At 50.7% G+C, this 17,158-nt stretch overlaps 8 protein-coding genes across 8 annotated transcripts; 5 read left to right on the top strand and 3 right to left on the bottom strand.

Annotated features, from left to right (window-relative positions):
* Position 1: 1 nt before the first annotated feature.
* On the top strand, positions 2–923 carry rpnL (proteasome regulatory particle lid subunit rpnL; the record flags this gene model as incomplete). The annotated part of the gene is made up of 2 exons (XM_033559324.2): positions 2–565; positions 645–923. 2 exons carry the CDS (start codon positions 2–4, stop codon positions 921–923), a joined length of 843 nt encoding a protein of 280 aa, XP_033415215.2.
* A 147-nt stretch (positions 924–1,070) lies between these two features.
* ALT_1864 (uncharacterized protein) lies at positions 1,071–2,420 on the bottom strand (the record flags this gene model as incomplete). The annotated part of the gene is made up of 3 exons (XM_089599223.1): positions 1,071–1,112; positions 1,165–2,149; positions 2,212–2,420. The coding sequence occupies 3 exons, from the start codon at positions 2,418–2,420 to the stop codon at positions 1,071–1,073; spliced, it is 1,236 nt and encodes a 411-aa protein (XP_089456369.1).
* A 458-nt stretch (positions 2,421–2,878) lies between these two features.
* ALT_1863 (epoxide hydrolase family protein) lies at positions 2,879–4,391 on the top strand (the record flags this gene model as incomplete). Its single annotated transcript, XM_089599222.1, has 7 exons — positions 2,879–3,233; positions 3,284–3,556; positions 3,609–3,617; positions 3,695–3,854; positions 3,909–4,029; positions 4,085–4,240; positions 4,293–4,391. The coding sequence occupies 7 exons, from the start codon at positions 2,879–2,881 to the stop codon at positions 4,389–4,391; spliced, it is 1,173 nt and encodes a 390-aa protein (XP_089456368.1).
* Positions 4,392–5,616: 1,225 nt separating this feature from the next.
* On the top strand, positions 5,617–8,256 carry ALT_1862 (putative AP-1 adaptor complex subunit beta; the record flags this gene model as incomplete). Its single annotated transcript, XM_033559321.2, has 7 exons — positions 5,617–5,693; positions 5,759–5,779; positions 5,871–6,002; positions 6,065–6,702; positions 6,761–7,329; positions 7,381–7,742; positions 7,800–8,256. 7 exons carry the CDS (start codon positions 5,617–5,619, stop codon positions 8,254–8,256), a joined length of 2,256 nt encoding a protein of 751 aa, XP_033415212.2.
* Positions 8,257–8,735: 479 nt separating this feature from the next.
* ALT_1861 (threonine synthase THR4) lies at positions 8,736–10,409 on the top strand (the record flags this gene model as incomplete). The annotated part of the gene is made up of 2 exons (XM_033559320.2): positions 8,736–8,789; positions 8,853–10,409. The coding sequence occupies 2 exons, from the start codon at positions 8,736–8,738 to the stop codon at positions 10,407–10,409; spliced, it is 1,611 nt and encodes a 536-aa protein (XP_033415211.2).
* Positions 10,410–11,132: 723 nt separating this feature from the next.
* Positions 11,133–12,142, bottom strand: cspA (putative cell surface protein; the record flags this gene model as incomplete). The annotated part of the gene is made up of 3 exons (XM_089599221.1): positions 11,133–11,839; positions 11,961–11,994; positions 12,056–12,142. 3 exons carry the CDS (start codon positions 12,140–12,142, stop codon positions 11,133–11,135), a joined length of 828 nt encoding a protein of 275 aa, XP_089456367.1.
* A 1,560-nt stretch (positions 12,143–13,702) lies between these two features.
* ALT_1859 (DNA primase subunit PRI1) lies at positions 13,703–15,383 on the top strand (the record flags this gene model as incomplete). Its single annotated transcript, XM_033559318.2, has 3 exons — positions 13,703–13,950; positions 14,008–14,202; positions 14,261–15,383. 3 exons carry the CDS (start codon positions 13,703–13,705, stop codon positions 15,381–15,383), a joined length of 1,566 nt encoding a protein of 521 aa, XP_033415209.2.
* A 428-nt stretch (positions 15,384–15,811) lies between these two features.
* ALT_1858 (MAM33 family protein) lies at positions 15,812–17,087 on the bottom strand (the record flags this gene model as incomplete). Its single annotated transcript, XM_033559317.1, has 5 exons — positions 15,812–15,837; positions 15,897–16,432; positions 16,492–16,550; positions 16,610–16,731; positions 16,898–17,087. 5 exons carry the CDS (start codon positions 17,085–17,087, stop codon positions 15,812–15,814), a joined length of 933 nt encoding a protein of 310 aa, XP_033415208.1.
* Between the last annotated feature and the right edge of the window lie 71 nt (positions 17,088–17,158).

Raw genomic sequence — 17,158 nt, 5'->3', positions numbered from 1 at the left:
CATGGCACACAACGCCGACCTCCGGTCCCTCGTTTCAGAGCTCCATAATGCTCTCAACCGCAAGCAGCTCGATACTGCCAACAACCTCCTCAGCCAAGCAAAGCGAACCCTCCTCCTTCAGAATGCGCTGATCCCCACACCTTCCACACCATCTGACCTCATCCCGCTCGCTCGTGAAGTTCTGGAACTAGGAGCCCTTGCCGCCATTCGACAAACCGACGCACAAGGCTTCACGAGATATTACCAGCAGCTGCAACCTTTTTACGACCTTGAGAGGGATAGCACCGGCTCAGCAAAGGTGGATACTGAGTCTAGCCAGCGCAGCAAGATTACAGGTCTGTATCTGATGCTTTTGCTGAGCATGGGTGATAGCACTAGTTTCCACACTGTATTGGAAGGCTTGGTTGAGGAGGCGAGTCTACAGGGCAAGCGCGTGGAGGACGATCTGTACATCAAATACCCCGTTGATCTGGAGCGGAGCTTGATGGAAGGTAGTTATGACAAGGTGTGGAGGGAGACCAACTCGGAGAGAGTGCCTTCGGAGGACTTTGCTCTGTTTTCTAACGTGAGTCTATCCTTCTCTCATAGAATTCTGCTCTTTTGGCCTGCTGTTGAACAATTGCTAATGACTCTGTGATCAATAGGTCCTTGTTGGAACCATCCGAAGTGAAATCGCGGACTGTTCCGAGAAAGCGTATCCTTCGCTTCCCATTTCCAACGCCAAGAATCTCTTGTTCCTCGACTCCGAGGGAGCTGTTATTGAGTTCGCTCAGCAGCGAGGGTGGGTTCTCCGTGACGGACGGATATACTTCCCAGTCGAGCCTGAGGCCGCGGCCCGGTCTGAGAAGGACATCCTGGTGGCGAGCAGCACGGTCATCGAGAACACGATAGGCTACGCTCGCGAGCTGGAGACGATTGTCTAGTTGATCACCACATCTATGCGACGACTTCCATTTGCCTTTTTTGAGACTTTTCCGGGTTCCGGATGGGGTTGTATTAGTATACCTCTCGCTTTGCATGATGAATTTTGTTCGAGCGTTATCTTATCATGACAAATAAAGTCCATTATTTTACCCCTCTGACTGAATTAGCGGTTGGCCCTTCTCGTAGATCTACTCTCCATATACAGACTCTTCGGTCGTAGAAACTGCTGGAAACACAAACCAACTCCGAGATATCCTTGCCTTCCAAGTCGTATCCTCCCTCTGCTTTCCACACATCCGATGCATAATTCATGCTCTCATGCTCCGTAAACTGGGCCAGGACATCGATACTCCACTCGGACTCCGAGACATCTGCCCCCTGAGGCTTCCACGTCACCGCCACCACCCTTGTTCCTGCATGCATACAGCTAGCTAGGATCAGAAACCTCCACCCTTCGCCTTCCGTTTCCGCGGCAGGCTTTTGCTCCGTCTTCAACAGCTGTAATCGCCAGACACCGCCCCCAAGGCACTCTTCAGCAAGCACCTCGCCCCTACGCGTGGCATGGTAGACACGCAGGTGTTCATCATAGCTACCGGTAAGCACCAAGGGCGCGCCTTCACGAAGCGGAAGAGGCAGAGGGAGGATGCTTGTTACTCCAGCCGTATGGTGACGGGCACGGTCGTCGTAGTCGAGGACGAGGGGCGCTAAAGGTTGTTCGCCTGCTGCTGCTTGCACACTGAATTGGCGTGTATGCAGGGAGCCGAAGTCATTTCCTGTGAAGAGGTGAGGGATACTGCGTTCCTCAGGTGACGAAGGATCGCGGAGTGACGCCAGAGCCACGAACCATACTTCAATGGGCTGGGTGGCTTCGAATGTCCCCTGTTCGATAATGTTGGATTGCTCTGTTAGTACTATCTCTGTCTTGTCGGCGGAGATCGTGCCGTAGACGCTCGTGCGGCCGTCGGAGAATGTGACGGCGAACCCGTCTTGCTCGGGCCGTGGAAACCAGTTCTGAGGGGCCCAGGCTAGGAATAACGCTGGGGTTGAGGGATCCTCGTGGACGGGTAAGGTCCATAGATGGCTGATGGTGGGTTCCGGGTCGGTTGAGACTTTGAAAAGGGCCACAGATGCGGCGCTTGTGGCGATGGCGAGGATGCTAGGGTCTCTTGGATGGAAATGAAGATCAAAGACGGCATATGGCAGTGCTAGTCTCTGAATCAGAGAGCTGAGTGTTGTATAGTCAATCGGTTAGCCTGGGACTTGGGAGGAAGATGGTACAGTTCTTACAGTTCATTGTTCAGAGGATTGATGTTCCATAATTGAAGGCTTCCAGTCTTCGTCTGCTGCACGTTTCCATCGCTGTCTTTGTTCTCGGATAGCAAATAGGTGCCTATGATAAAGTTGTTTGGTGCTGCAGGGCAGAATTGAAGACAGCTTGGCGGTTGGTCGAGGAAGATGGTCGCTGCAGACGTGGGGTGCTGAGGAATTGATGCCATCCTCTTGAGTTATTATATGGTTTACTCTTCCTCAATTTGCTTCTTCAGAACAGCCATATGGCATTTCCAGCTTTTTCCCACCGAGATGGTGTTTACAGATCGATGATGAGGGTAAAGTGTGGGCGGTGAAAATATGAGAATCTTGATAGCATACTGCCTTGATTGTCTCTATTCTACCTCTCTAAACAACTTTGGATTTGCTCTCGTTCTTGCTAACGAGGAAACTATACAGCTTCGGCCATACTGGATAAGAGACGATTACTTTTCGCAATGAATGCTATCTCCATAATTTTCGGTTGACTTACCCCGCATTGCAGCCTGGTTTCACGTCCCCTCTGTCTATTATTAATCCTGAGGGCCATCTGCCTTGAAGATCCGCGGGTATATATGTCATCATAATCATAATGTAGAGTCTCAGATGAAGCATAACTTCCTTCCCTACATCAACAACTATCACCATGCCTGTCCCATTCAGCCAGTTTCCTTCAACCGCAACCATTGTCCCGACTCCTTTTCAAGTAGCCTTTCCAGATGAGCAGATAGCCGAGCTGAAGACCCTGGTGAAGCTCGCTAAGATAGCTCCTCCTACACTCGAGAACCAGCAACGGGACCGTCGATATGGCGTCACATCCGACTGGCTGACGACCATGCGAGAGAAATGGTTGAACGACTACGACTGGAGAGCCACTGAGGGCCGTATCAATAGCTTCCCTCAGTTCACGACCAAGATCGAGGACATATCGCTGCACTTTGCAGCTTTGTTCTCGGAAAAGAACGACGCAGTCCCCGTGATCCTTCTTCATGGATGGCCTGGTAAAGCTTGATTTGCCATCGCTTATTTCGTTTGTGCTTATAAACTATAGGTAGCTTTCTGGAGTTTCTCCCCATGCTTCAACTTTTTAAGGACGAATACACTCCGACCACATTGCCCTATCACTTGATTGTGCCTTCACTTCCCGGTTATGGGTTCTCGTCTGGCCCACCCTTGGACAGAGAGTATAAGAGCCATGACGTGGCACGAGTGATGGACCAGTTAATGAAAGGACTCGGTTTCGGAGGCGGCTATATCGCCCAGGGCGGAGATATCGGAAGCCGCATCTCGAGGGTGCTTGCAGTGGATTTCGAAAGCTGTAAAGGTCGGTTCAAAGTTCATGCCTTCGATTGTAATGCATACTGACGATGCTGCAGCGGCTCACCGTGAGTTTATTTCTTCTGTGCCTGTCTGAGATGGTGCCAACAAGAAACAGTGAACTTCTGTACTGTCCCACGCCCAGAGGGCTGTTCAGATGACAGCCTGTCTGCTTCTGAGAAACGCGGAGTGGAGAGGTTGAATGCCTTCCTAACGACTGGGCTAGCATATGCAATCGAACAAGGCACAAAACCAAGCACCATAGGTCTTGTCCTGTCCACCAATCCCATGGCTCTGCTGGCATGGTAAGCATGACGATGCTCAAAATCGCAAATCATCACATTAAATTGAGTGACTAGGGTTGGAGAGAAATTTCTCGATTGGGTGGATGAGCCTCTTCCTTCGGAGACTATCCTCGATTTCGTCTCTCTGTACTGGTTTACCGAGACATATCCGCGGGCCATCTACTTTTACCGCGAGGTTCGGGGTCTTGATTTTATGAAGTGGGAGGGATGCTGATACAGAGATCAAACAGGACTTTCCTCACAGAAAATTCACCGCTGAACTCAGCACTCGGTGGTTCATTCAGAAACCATTTGGTTTTTCCTATTTTCCCATGGAACTTTATGCCGCCCCTAAATCCTGGGTGGCCACAACAGGAAATTTGATCTTCTTCAAGGACCACCAGCAGGTGAGAACCTTGGTTTCCATTCACATCCATACCCCCTAACTCTCTCATTCAGGGCGGTCATTTTGCGGCGCTTGAGCGACCCCAGGACCTGAAGGCGGACTTGGCGGGGTTCATTGAGCAGATTTGGCCAAGCATTGCGGCGGCGAAGTGATAGGCAGAGCGCATTCATGTTGAGAGCGGAAACAAGCCTCAAGCCATTTGCTTCGATTGACGCTAATGAGTAAGCCGTAGCATGGTGTCACCTGTTTCCACAATATGGAGCTTCAGTGGAATTTTGTGAGCTAATCAGGTAGGCAGACATAGTAGATAGGGACGTCCACTTGCTTCGAACATGGTGCCGCTTAGCCCCGTATGCCCTGGGTAAAAGCGACAGAGGAACGGAGACAAAGGCAGGCGACTAAGTCCACCAAGCCATCGTGTCTTTCGAGAGCATAATAATGAATGCTTGATTATCGGATAAATCTCTTGACATTTTGATGGCCATTCTTGTGAATGCCAACTTCGCGTCTGATCTCAATGTCGGGATTGTCTGCCTATTGAGCCCTCTGTTATTGGCCGGGAGTAGAATGCGCCACTCTTAGATTGGCGAAGTGAGTAGCAGTAAAGCGTCATTGCGTCCATCATCTTCCCGACTTCGAGCCACTCATCCGTTGTGCTACTAAGCTGAAGACGGCGACCGAGGAGATAAAGAGGACGAGGTTGTAGAACTGCAATAATCTTCAGCATCGACTCTTGCGCTAAAGATGGTAGATGAGAGCATACAGCCGTCCTTGAGTACTCATTCTCTTCAGCCTCTGTTCTTGCCTCGACGAACAAGCGTCGCAGATTAGGGAGGTTCGCCTGGCAATGAAAATGAATAATTGACATTCATCATGACAAACCGGGACCTACCATGATATCAAATCCCAACTTAACAAATGTGCTGGTTATAACGGCGTCAATAATCAAAGAATCCTGGTAGAGTTACGGAACTGAAGTGGACCAGACGGAGTGGGATGGATTCGGTGGTGGCTCCGGTTTGGGGAAATCATGAGCCGCGTTCTGTGCACAACTGTTGGGCCCGTGACAATTGACCTAGACCAGACCAGACCATTTGATTTCCTTAACCCCATCAGCACCCTTGAGGGAGACGGATTGCTCCCTACTGTTCGCCCTTCTGTGTTTTCTGTATCAACCTGAGATCAATTTGGGAATCGGGATCCCGTTCTCGTTTCAAGTGTTGCACGGTCACCTCCCCTCGAGTCGAACTGGTCCCTGAAGCTTCGCCGCCGAATTCCCCGCAGTGGTCCGCAACGAAGCATTACTTCTCACCTACGATAAAAATATTTTTTGCGGAGGCGCGACCTAGTCGTCGCTGAAGCTTTCGTGCCCTCAAAATGGCGATGAGTAGGATCCGCGGCGCTTTTGCAGTGCCTAGAAAAGGAGAAACGTTTGAATTGCGAGCTGGTCTTGTGTACGGAATTCCTCCACCCTACGTAAGTTTCATTGAGTGGACTGTGTCGCTGACGGGAAGAATAGATCTCAGTATGCGTACGAACGGTATGTGGAATACTTTTGTTTTCTCTCGGAGCTCTTTTGACCCTTTACTACCTGCGTCGCTGAATGTGAGTGCATACTAACTCTGTTCCAGGAAGGAAGCCATCCAGAAGACCATCATGGCCATGACACTGGGAAAGGATGTCTCTGCTCTTTTCCCTGACGTCCTCAAGAATATTGCGACGAGTGATCTTGAACAGAAGAAACTTGTATATCTATATCTCATGTGAGTGTTCTTGAATCTGCTCGGTAGCGGCTCCGTTCGCTGATCCCCCATGCTTCAAAAAGGAATTACGCCAAATCTCACCCGGATCTTTGCATTCTCGCCGTGAATACATTTGTACAAGACTCCGAAGACCCCAATCCGTTGATTAGGGCACTGGCTATCAGAACAATGGGATGTATTCGGGTCGATAAAATGGTCGACTACATGGAGGAACCACTTCGCAAAACACTCCGGGACGAATCACCGTATGTCCGAAAGACTGCTGCGATCTGCGTGGCGAAGCTATTCGACTTGAACGCTTCACTGTGTTTGGAGAATGGTTTTCTTGAGATGCTGCAGGAAATGATTGGCGATCCAAATCCTATGGTGGTTGCGAACTCGGTGACCGCGCTTTCGGAAATTCATCACGCCGCCCCCGAGACCCGAGCCCTCCAAGTGACATCTAACGTACTGCGGAAGTTGCTGATGGCGTTGAATGAATGTACGGAGTGGGGTAGGGTCACAATCCTGACAACTCTGGCAGAATACAAAACCAGTGATGTGACGGAGTCGGAGCACATTTGCGAGCGAGTCGCGCCACAATTTCAACACGCCAATCCAAGTGTAGTACTGGCAGCGGTCAAGGTCGTTTTCCTGCACATGAAGAACATCAAGCAGGAGTTGTCGAGCAACTACTTGAAGAAGATGGCGCCCCCTCTAGGTATTCCTCTTGAGCCGAATTGTTATCCCGAGAACATGGCACGCTGATATCTATATAGTGACTCTGGTGTCCTCCGCTCCGGAAGTACAATATGTCGCATTGCGAAACATCGATCTGTTATTGCAGAAGCAGCCCGATATTCTGAACAAAGAGCTGCGGGTTTTCTTCTGCAAGTACAATGACCCTCCTTATGTCAAGTTCCAGAAACTGGAAATTATGGTCCGCATAGCCAACGACCGCAACGTCGATCAGCTCCTCGCAGAACTGCGGGAGTACGCATTGGAAGTCGATATGGATTTCGTGCGGCGCGCCGTGAGAGCCGTAGGCCAGGTTGCCATCAAGATCGAGAGTTCATGCGAGAAATGTGTAAACACATTGTTGGATTTGATCAACACCAAAGTGAACTACGTTGTACAGGAGGCTATTGTTGTCATCAAAGACATTTTCCGAAAATACCCTGGATACGAAGGCATCATCCCTACTCTCTGCAAATGCATTGACGAGTTGGATGAACCGAACGCCCGTGCCGCGCTCATCTGGATAGTGGGAGAATATGCAGAGAAGATTAGCAATGCTGGCGACATTCTGGCCGGGTTTGTGGAAGGGTTCAATGAGGAATTCTCACAGGTCTGGTTGCTGCGCTCGACTTGTGGATGCCAAAGCTAATTCTTTAATCAGACCCAGCTTCAGATTCTTACTGCCGTCGTAAAGTTATTCTTGAAGCGGCCTGAGAAGGCTCAAGGACTGGTTCAGAAAGTTCTCCAGGCGGCAACGGCTGAGAACGATAATCCCGATGTCCGTGACCGAGCCTACGTTTACTGGCGTCTTCTCTCCAACACAAGTGATCCCAATGCTACGAAGAACATTGTTCTTTCCCAGAAGCCTCCTATTGTTACGACGATCCACTCTCTACCCCCCGCTCTTCTTGAACAGCTGATCGGTGAACTCTCTACTCTTGCATCCGTCTACCACAAACCACCAGAGCAATTCGTCGGTCAGGGCAGATTTGGCGCAGATGCCGTGCAACGGGCTGCTATCGAGTTCGTTCCCATGCTTCTCAATCCATTCTTGAGCTGTCAGCTAATATGATGGAACAGAGAACAAATCCAAAACGCCCGTGAAAACCCCTTGGCTGCAGCGGCAGCGGCTGCCGCAGTCACGGGTGCTACACCCCCGCCACAGGCTCAAAACAACATTGAGAACCTCCTGGATATCGATTTCGATGGCGCAGCTCCCGCCTCGACTCAGAAAGAACCTGCTACTGGAATGTCTGGTCTCGAGGGTCTTGCTGGTACTCCCGTTCGAGTAGAGTCTCCTGCTGTTGGCGCGCCCGCTCCTACCTCAAGCAACAACCTGGATGACCTCCTTGGTGTGTTCGGCGATAGTGGCAGTACCGCTGCATCAGCCAGCACCGCTGTTCCCAACGGCGGTGGTGCCGCTGCGGATCTCATGAACGGCTTCTCTGGCCTTGATCTGTCCGCCAACACCACGTCGCCACCCCCAGGGGGCAATCCGCAAAGAAAGACCAATGAGGATATTCTGTCACTGTTCTAACGCGGGGATGCTCTGGTTATTTGATGATTTGGCGTGACCATCTCAAGGTCAGGAGTAGTATTTACAGTTGTTGATATAGATCCCATACCATTGTCCGATTCGCACCGAGCTGGATATTAATTGACCTACATAGTTAACCAAATTTATCTTTCTTTGTTCTCTGTCGCTTGTTCGTTTGATTGACTATGCTTGGCTGGATCCAGGTACTCTTGTATCATGATGCCAAGATATCAGATCGCCAACCATTTATGCACGTGATCCCGGTGTGCCGTTGTCGGCGACGCTAACCCCCAAACAGGCATGGTCCTCCCCGCGGCGTTTTGAGAAAGATAGTTCTGAGGTGGGATGAATCATCGCCAAACTCGCCTTCGTCCATTCTTTTACAATTGAGTCGCTGATTGCAATTGTCTTGTACACGGAGCCGTCATCTCAATTGAGACACCTGGTATACCCACGACATCAAACTTTACTTCCTAGCCATGTCTCATACGCTTTCACAAAAATATCTCAGCACGCGGGGTGCATCCTACGGGGTCGGTCGAGAATTATTCAATCTTATCCCGAAAGATCATTCTGCTGACCTACTGGCTGTATAGCTGTCCTTCGAAGAGGTCGTCCTTAAAGGATTGGCGTCCGATGGTGGCCTGTTCATCCCCGAAGAGATTCCCTCGCTTCCTGCGGGATGGGAGACGGAGTGGCGCGACCTGAGTTTCGAAGATCTCGCATATCGTATCATGTCGTTGTACATCTCGCCGAGAGAAATTCCCTCGGAAGACCTCAAAGATATCATTAGACGCTCATACGCTACATTCCGGCACCCTGAGCGGACACCTCTGGTTGAATTGGACGGAAAACGCAACCTCTACTTGCTCGAATTGTTCCACGGACCAACATTCGCCTTCAAGGATGTAGCGCTACAGTTCCTCGGAAACCTCTTCGAATATTTCTTGGTGCGCAAGAATGAGGGCAAGGAGGGCAAGGACAGACACCACTTGACCGTTATTGGCGCCACCAGTGGAGATACTGGATCTGCAGCCATCTACGGTCTCCGTGGCAAGAAGGATGTCTCCATCTTCATCCTCTTCCCTACTGGACGGGTGTCGCCTATTCAGCAGGCTCAGATGACGACAGTCTTGGATGCCAACGTCCACAACCTGACAGTCGAGGGCTCTTTCGATGATTGCCAGGACATTGTCAAGGCCTTGTTTGCCGATCCTGATCTCAACTCAACCCACAACATTGCCGCTGTCAACTCCATCAACTGGGCTCGTATTCTGGCTCAGATCACATACTACTTCTACTCCTACTTCTCTCTCACTAAGACCCCCGGCTTCTCCAAAGACGGGAAGATGCGCTTCGTTGTGCCTTCAGGAAATTTCGGTGACATCCTCGCCGGATGGTTCGCTAAGCGCATGGGCCTTCCCGCTGAGAAGCTTGTCATCGCAACCAACGAGAACGACATCCTGGACCGCTTCTTCCGTAGTGGTGGCCAGTACACCAAGAACACCACACAGGCCGAAGGCGTCAAGGAGACTCACAGCCCCGCCATGGACATCCTCGTCAGCAGCAACTTTGAGCGTCTCCTCTGGTTCCTGGCCTTCCAGGCCGACGGCGCCAGCTCTGCGGACGAAAGACGCAAGCACGCCTGCGAGAGCGTCAGCGACTGGCTCAATCAGCTCAAGACACAGGGCGGTTTCACCGTACCCCAGGCCGTCCTCGAGGGTGCCAAGGTCGAGTTCGAGAGTGAGCGGGTGAGCAACGACGAGACCATTGACCAGATTAAATCCACCTACACCTCTTCGTTCCCCTCCAACCTCGGCCCCGGCAGCGCCAAGAGCTCCAAGACTGGCGGCTACATCCTCGACCCTCACTCTGCCGTCGGTGTGCGGGCAGCTCTCCGTTCCATCGAGCGTAATCCTGGCGTCAAGCACATCTCCCTCTCCACAGCCCACCCGGCCAAGTTCGCAAGCGCCGTCGACCTGGCCCTGCGCGCCGAAGACGGCTATGACTTCACCGAGGTTCTTCCCCAGGAATTCATCGGGCTCGAGCAGCGCGAAAGCAGAGTCACTCCTATCCGCGCCGGCGCCGGATGGGTTGGTGTCCGAGAAGTGGTCAAGGCCGAAGTCGAGCAGGAGCTGCAGGGCTTGAGGTAGTGAACTATTTCGACGAAGCTTTTTTGTTTCTCCGGATGTATTTATCTTCCATATCTCCTCTATTTTGCTCCTTTTCAATCTTTATTAGAGGTTTAGGCTGGTGGAATGGATGTGTTTACATCATTTCTGTTCCGGACCCTACTTTAATCTGCTTTTGCATAGAGCATACCTAGATCATAGAACCAATGTCAAATAACATGGCTCCTGGATTAGCATTTCTATTGCTGACATTCTTTAATTATGCATCCGAGGACTCTTCATTAGTGCATAGGAGAGCGCAAGTCGCTATCCACGAACTGGGTTACATAAGTCGACGAGAATCGGGAGTACGAAATCTAACCGACATTCTAATAGCGTGAACGTGATCACGATGTGGTGAGAACCGCCTAACTACCTGGATACGCTGGAAATTTATCATATTTGAAAAGCGTAACTAAAAGGGACAGCGGGATGAGATTGACTCTATAAAGCATGCAATGTATTTGCTACGCCCGTATTATATTACTATTACTTGGTTATTTGACAAACAATAACTCCGTCCATAAACCATGAGCGAAGGAACAACTTTTTCAAAGTAGATGGCCGAAATTTGCTTGCCAAATGACAAACAGAGACCAAGTCAAAACCGTGCGAGAAGAGAAAATCCAGGATGATTGAAAATGTGCCTTTCCCGCCCGTATGACAGCCAGTCACCTTGAATACGGAAGGTCATAGATGGATGCTTTAAAGCATGAGCATGACAGCCCAGATACCAGCCAGGAGACCGGCGGCAGGCTCAAACTGGGAAGCAGAGCCAGTGAGAGAAGTCTCAGCTGGCGGCGGCGAGACAACAGTGGGCTGGCCAGGAACAGAGGGCTGCTCAGGAACAGAGGGCTGGCCGGGAACAGAGGGCTGGTTGGGAACAGAAGGCTGGCCGGGAACAGAAGGCTGGCCGGGAACAGAGGGCTGGCTGGGAACAGAGGGCTGACCAGGGACAGAGGGCTGACCAGGGACAGAGGGCTGGCCAGGAACAGAGGGCTGGTTGGGGACAGAGGGCTGGCCGGGAACAGAAGGCTGACCAGGAACAGAGGGCTGACCAGGAACAGAGGGCTGGCTAGGAGCCGAGGGCTGTCCAGGGGCAACAGGAGTTGGCTGCACAGGAGGAGGAACAGTGCTGTTGGTGAAAGGAGCGGGCAGGGGGGGTGGGATAACAGTAGTGTTCTGGCCGGGGACACCTGTTGGGACAAGAGGAGGCGGCACAATAGTAGTCGCGTTCTGAGTCGGGACAGAAGTCGGAACCAGAGGATGGGTAGGCGCAGTTCCAGTGGGCACGACCACTGGGGTCTCGGTGTTCAAGTCAACGACGGTAGTGGCAGTCACAGTAATTGTGTTAGTCAGAGTGATAGGAACAGTCAGAGTCTTCGTTCCAGAAGTGACTGTCGTGTGGGAAACTGCGTTAAGAGTATTAGACACGTGCGCTTGTGAAGGTCAGGTGGAGCATCATACTTGGGCAGGAAGTGGTCAAGTAAGTTGCCGTCCTGGTGAACCAGTGAGGCTCACTAGTCCACTTACTGGGAGCAGTTGGACCAGGGTAACCAGAATGACCCTATAACCGCAATGTCAGTGTGTCTGCCACGCAGAAGGTAAGAGAAGCTGGGGTGGCCTACGCGTGCCTCGTCATTGCCCTTGTTCGGCATAATGCCAGCAAAGGCTGGCCCGGCCAGAGCCAAAAGTGCAATGCCAGAGTTGACCATTTTGGAAATTAATTTCTTGCTTTTGCGACAGAAGTTTCTGGATAGCAACAAATGACAATTCCCGAAGGGAGCAAGAAAACGAATGAAGAGTCTGAGAGCGAGCGACTTTCTTTAACGAAAAGGTGAAAGAAAGAATTGAAAAGGAAAACAGTTAGGATCGCAGGAGGAGCTCTACTTTATATCTCGAGGGTGGAGTCGCATGCCGTTTTCATGAGATTACTCGTAATGGTAGTGGTACCATGTCGTATCCACGTTCAACGAGGATGACGACCAATATCTGGTCCCAGATAACTCGAACATTGATTGGCCTCCAACCTGAGCAGGCTGATAATACCCCATCGATCCATGGATAATAGAGGTACCGATGTAATGCTATCAAGGGAAAACTCTTATGTGGGAGCCTGTCGTGTGTCAAGACCAGGAGATCAATGTGACATCTCGGAGTTTCATTCGGATGAATGGCCGAGGATACCCTTCTCAGCCTCTCAAGAGACGGGGCAACAAGAGGAGGCACGGAAGTCCAGGGACCAGAAGTAATGGCGTCACCAACATCAACTAGTGAGACAAAGGTAACATGAACCAGCATTACCAAATGGAGTCCTCACGGATACTGAGATCTTGTCACGAAAAAGCCACCTCACGCGAAAATAGAAACAAGCCGCTCACAGCTCGGCGCCACCATGGAGCCTCAGTCTGAGATGGTCGAATCACACGGCAGAAGGGCGACTGAAGCAACACTGGAATGTGGAGTTAGAAATGGGTACGCCCATTCAATGCTACCTGCCGAAGCTTAAAGAAGGAGCAAAAGGTACTGGAGTCAATCCAGCAGGCTTAGCCAAACTCCATAGTTTGAGACCCATGTAAGTAGAGGCTAGAGCATTGCTCAGCTCGTTCCGAGAGAAGAGCCTCCATGCCTAAATGCTGGCTGCTGCCTCCAGCCAGTGTTGTCAAACGCCTTCATAAGGTCTTTGATCGACGATGACGCATATCAGATCCATGTCGAGATCTCCGGTATGCTCACTGCTACCATTTTCAGCCAATGAAAACTTCTAAACTCAAGTACGATGGCAAAAGAACCCCAGGGAACATTTGTAGCCGAAGGTGGTGGAGCCTTTCTGAATGTAACGAGGATCTCCCTTGATTGGATATCTTTGCGAGAATCAGGGCAGATGTAGGCATCATACCACTCGAGACGAGCCAGAGAGAGGAGGAAATCTCTGACGACAAGTTGAACGACCTTACAATAATACCGCAAGCGGAAGTTGAAAGGGGAAAGAGATCGTTCCTGGCGAGGTTGTGGTTGCATGAGACTTCCAGGGAAAATGACCGTTTGCGGTCGGTGGTCTTATCAGGGTAGACAATGTCACGTGAGGTGTGAGCATATCACGTGTTACTCTATCGATAAGGATAAGGGCTAGGGCTGATAAGGGTCACTCCCATTCAATTAGAGGCACGCGTTCGGGACGCGTATCGCGTTGATGGATGTGGACTACATGAATGATGTTGTAGGACAGAGAGTCGCTAAAGTTATCCCACTGCTCACCATCAATCAGATACATAATGCCTCACTCAGTTTCCTCCTCTGAGTCGCCCGCTCACGATCATGATGATGAGATCCTCCCTGATGCCCCTGCGACGGATGCGCATTCTAGCATTACGGAAGATAAAGCGCCAACCGTGCAAGAAAACCAGGCAACAGGCGTGAGGCTAGAAGATATGTTCAGCGACGAGGACAACGACGAGGAATTTCCAGCTTCGAATGCTCCTGAACCGCAAAATGAGGGGACAGCACCCCAAGCTGCTTCGGAGTAAGCGCAGTTTGTTCTTGCATTTGAGCATGGCACTGACGTTAGATGTACATTTAGGCCCGCTCCTCAATCGACACAAGTCGACACAGATATAATGCTCGCTTTCTATCAGCGCCTATTTCCGTTCCGCTACCTCTTTCAATGGCTGAACCATGGGATTATACCCTCTCCTGATTTTGGGAACCGTGAATTCGCTCTTACGCTTCAGAATGACGCATATCTTCGTTATCAATCATACGCGACTGCAGACCTGTGAGTGGCAGAAGTTGTGGGCCTATAATTTATCGATTCCTGACAAATGCTCCCTTAGATTCCGTAAGGACATCTTGAAAATGAACCCTTCGCGATTTGAGATCGGTCCCGTATATAACACAAATCCGCGGGACCGGAAAACACTACGAGGCGGTCAGATGAAACCAATCTCCAAAGAGCTAGTGTTCGATATTGATTTGACGGATTATGACGACATTCGGTCTTGCTGCACCAAGGCAAATATCTGTCGGAAATGCTGGACTTTCGTGACTATGGCGATGAAAGTGGTGGATACTGCCTTGCGTGAAGACTTTGGCTTCGAGCACATCCTTTGGGTATACTCAGGTCGTCGTGGTGCTCACGCATGGGTGTGCGATCCGCGTGCTCGCAGTCTCCCCGATGACCGGCGAAGGGCCATTGCCGGCTATCTCGACGTCGTGAGAGGAGGGTCTCAAAGCGGGAAGCGAGTGAATATGAAACGGCCGTTACATCCACATATGTCCCGTAGTCTTGAAATTCTCAAACCCTTCTTCGCCCAAACTACACTTGTCGACCAGGATACGTTCGCAAGCTCAGAACAAGCGGAGCGCCTCCTCTCATTGCTCCCGGACAAGACACTGAATGACGCACTGCGCAAGAAATGGGATTCGTCGCCCGACCGGTCCAGTACGAACAAATGGGCAGACATCGATGCGCTTGCTAAATCTGGCAAGAGTAGTACTCTCAACCCCACCACTCTGAGAGACGCGAAACAGGATATCGTGCTGGAATACACATACCCGCGACTCGACGCTGAAGTCAGCAAGAAAATGATCCATTTGCTCAAGAGCCCTTTCGTCATCCATCCCGGTACGGGGCGTGTCTGTGTTCCCATCGACGCTAAAAAGGCAGACGAATTCGATCCTCTCTCCGTCCCAACAGTCACTCAATTACTCGCGGAGATTGACGCCTGGGATGCCGAACACTCCAGCGGTAATGCAGGCGCAGAAGTCCAGGGTGAAAGCAGCACACCTAGCGACTCCCAAGGAAGCCGCAAATTGCAAGATTACGAGAAGACGAGCCTAAAGCCATATATTGAATACTTCCGTTCATTCATCGCTTCTCTGAACAAGGAAGAACGCGTCGGCAAACGAAGAAATGAAGATCCGGTTGAGGTAAAATCGGAAAGCATGGAATTTTAAGGGCATTTACTGTTTGCATTTGTTCTGTTTCATGGTTGGGTTCTTGATACTGGGATTTCCAGGTTTCTGGTCTTAGCGGAAATATTGGTTTATGCTGGCGAAGTAAAGGCGTTTATACGTGTTGGTTAGGCTGTATATAAGCCATGCAATTGAATCAAGGATCCGATGCCAAAACTCATATTTTGGGTCATTCTACGCTACTATGGTAAACTCGGCGATAAGCTTGATGACGCTTTGAATGGGTGGTTTAACATTTTCAATTAGTTGTGTAACTACGTACAACAAATGATCCTGGATTCGTTTCTAATGATACACAAATGGGGGAATAGCGGATAAGTAGTTATGGTCTCCCAACGGGTTTTAATACAATATACGCGAAGACCTAGTAGGGACTTCAGAGCGCTTCTTCGCCACGGAGATTTCGGTATTTAAGCGGCGACAAAGTTCTTGACGTCTGCGACCAGCAGTGTTAGCCACACGAGCGAAGACGTAAATGGCAGTGATCAAACTTACTCTCGAGCCAGCGAACGTATTCCTTCTGCTCCTTAACCTGGATGTAGTCGGGAATCATGTTGGCGAGCTCGGCGTTGATGCCTCTCTCTTCGAGGTAGCGCTCAAGGAAGGTCTGCAGGTCCTCGTCAAGATTCTCGAAAGGAGGACCAGCGTAGAGGCTCTGCCTGGCCCAGTCTTGCTCGGCAGTTTGGGCGTGGGCGAGGTCAGGCTTGGAGAAGTAAGACACCTCCTCGATCTGGAACAGACCATCCTGGGCAACGGTCTGGATCAGGAGAGAACCGTTGCCGGGCTTTTCGATGGTGATGTTGACACGAGCAGGGAAGCTGGGCTCCATATCACGGTCTAGATCATCCATTTCGCGGTCGGCGGGAGCAATGCGATCCTCGGGGTGCTGAGCAACAGCACCGGGGGCACCGCGACCCTGGTTAGCGGGCTGGTGGCCCTGGAAGTCCATCTCATCAGCGAAAGCGCTGTCATCGAAATCCTCCTGTTCGCTCAGGTTCTGAAGGTCGGCGACGGTGAAGGTGAGTCGGATCCTGTCCGTAGATGGAAGTATTAGTGGAGGAGCCGGAGGTTCTCTTTGAGAGATACTTACTCCTCTTTGCCGAACTTCTTGGTCAACACGACCTCCTGTTCACCAGGAACATCCTTAACCTATGCACAATCCGTGAGTCCGTATCGCAATCAACGATGGTTGTGGTTCGTATACTAACCTCCCAGGAGTTGTTCTGAAGAACAAACTGGATGTTCTGGACCGAGGTCTCAAGATCCTCAAGGCCGGAGGCCTTCTCATGTTTCAATTCATCCTCAAGCTTTGCAACAAGTTCGATGTCACCTAACATAATGACATTGGATGTTAGCTTGATGTTTTGCTCAATGAAACCAGCCTTGCGAGGCCACCGGGACTCGCGCCCGATCAATAAATGAATATGAAAGAGAAAATTTGAACTATCTTTTTCTCCATAGATAAGTCGGAGGAAAAGCTTTATAGGAATCTTTACCTTCAGCAGGAGATTGTCTGAAAACACTAGAGGTAGAGAAAGCAGCGTAGGAGGGTCTTGTAGCCTGCTTCAACGAAGCTTGCAGAAAGCCATTCTTGGGAACCGACAGGAAGGACGAGCGGGAGGTGGTAGCGATGGACCGTGAGAGTGTGCGAGGCACGGAACGTGCGAATGTACGAAGAGAAAGCATCTTAAAGATTGATGAAAATGTGATGCGCAAAAATGGCAGATAATAAGGTAGTAATCCGAAGGTATGAAGTT

Source organism: Aspergillus lentulus (assembly GCF_001445615.1).
Source record: "Aspergillus lentulus DNA, contig: Alt04, strain: IFM 54703, whole genome shotgun sequence".
Lineage (NCBI taxonomy): Eukaryota > Fungi > Ascomycota > Eurotiomycetes > Eurotiales > Aspergillaceae > Aspergillus > Aspergillus lentulus.
Note: the sequence above shows the minus strand (reverse complement) of the source record. Positions and strands in the feature narration are given on the sequence as shown.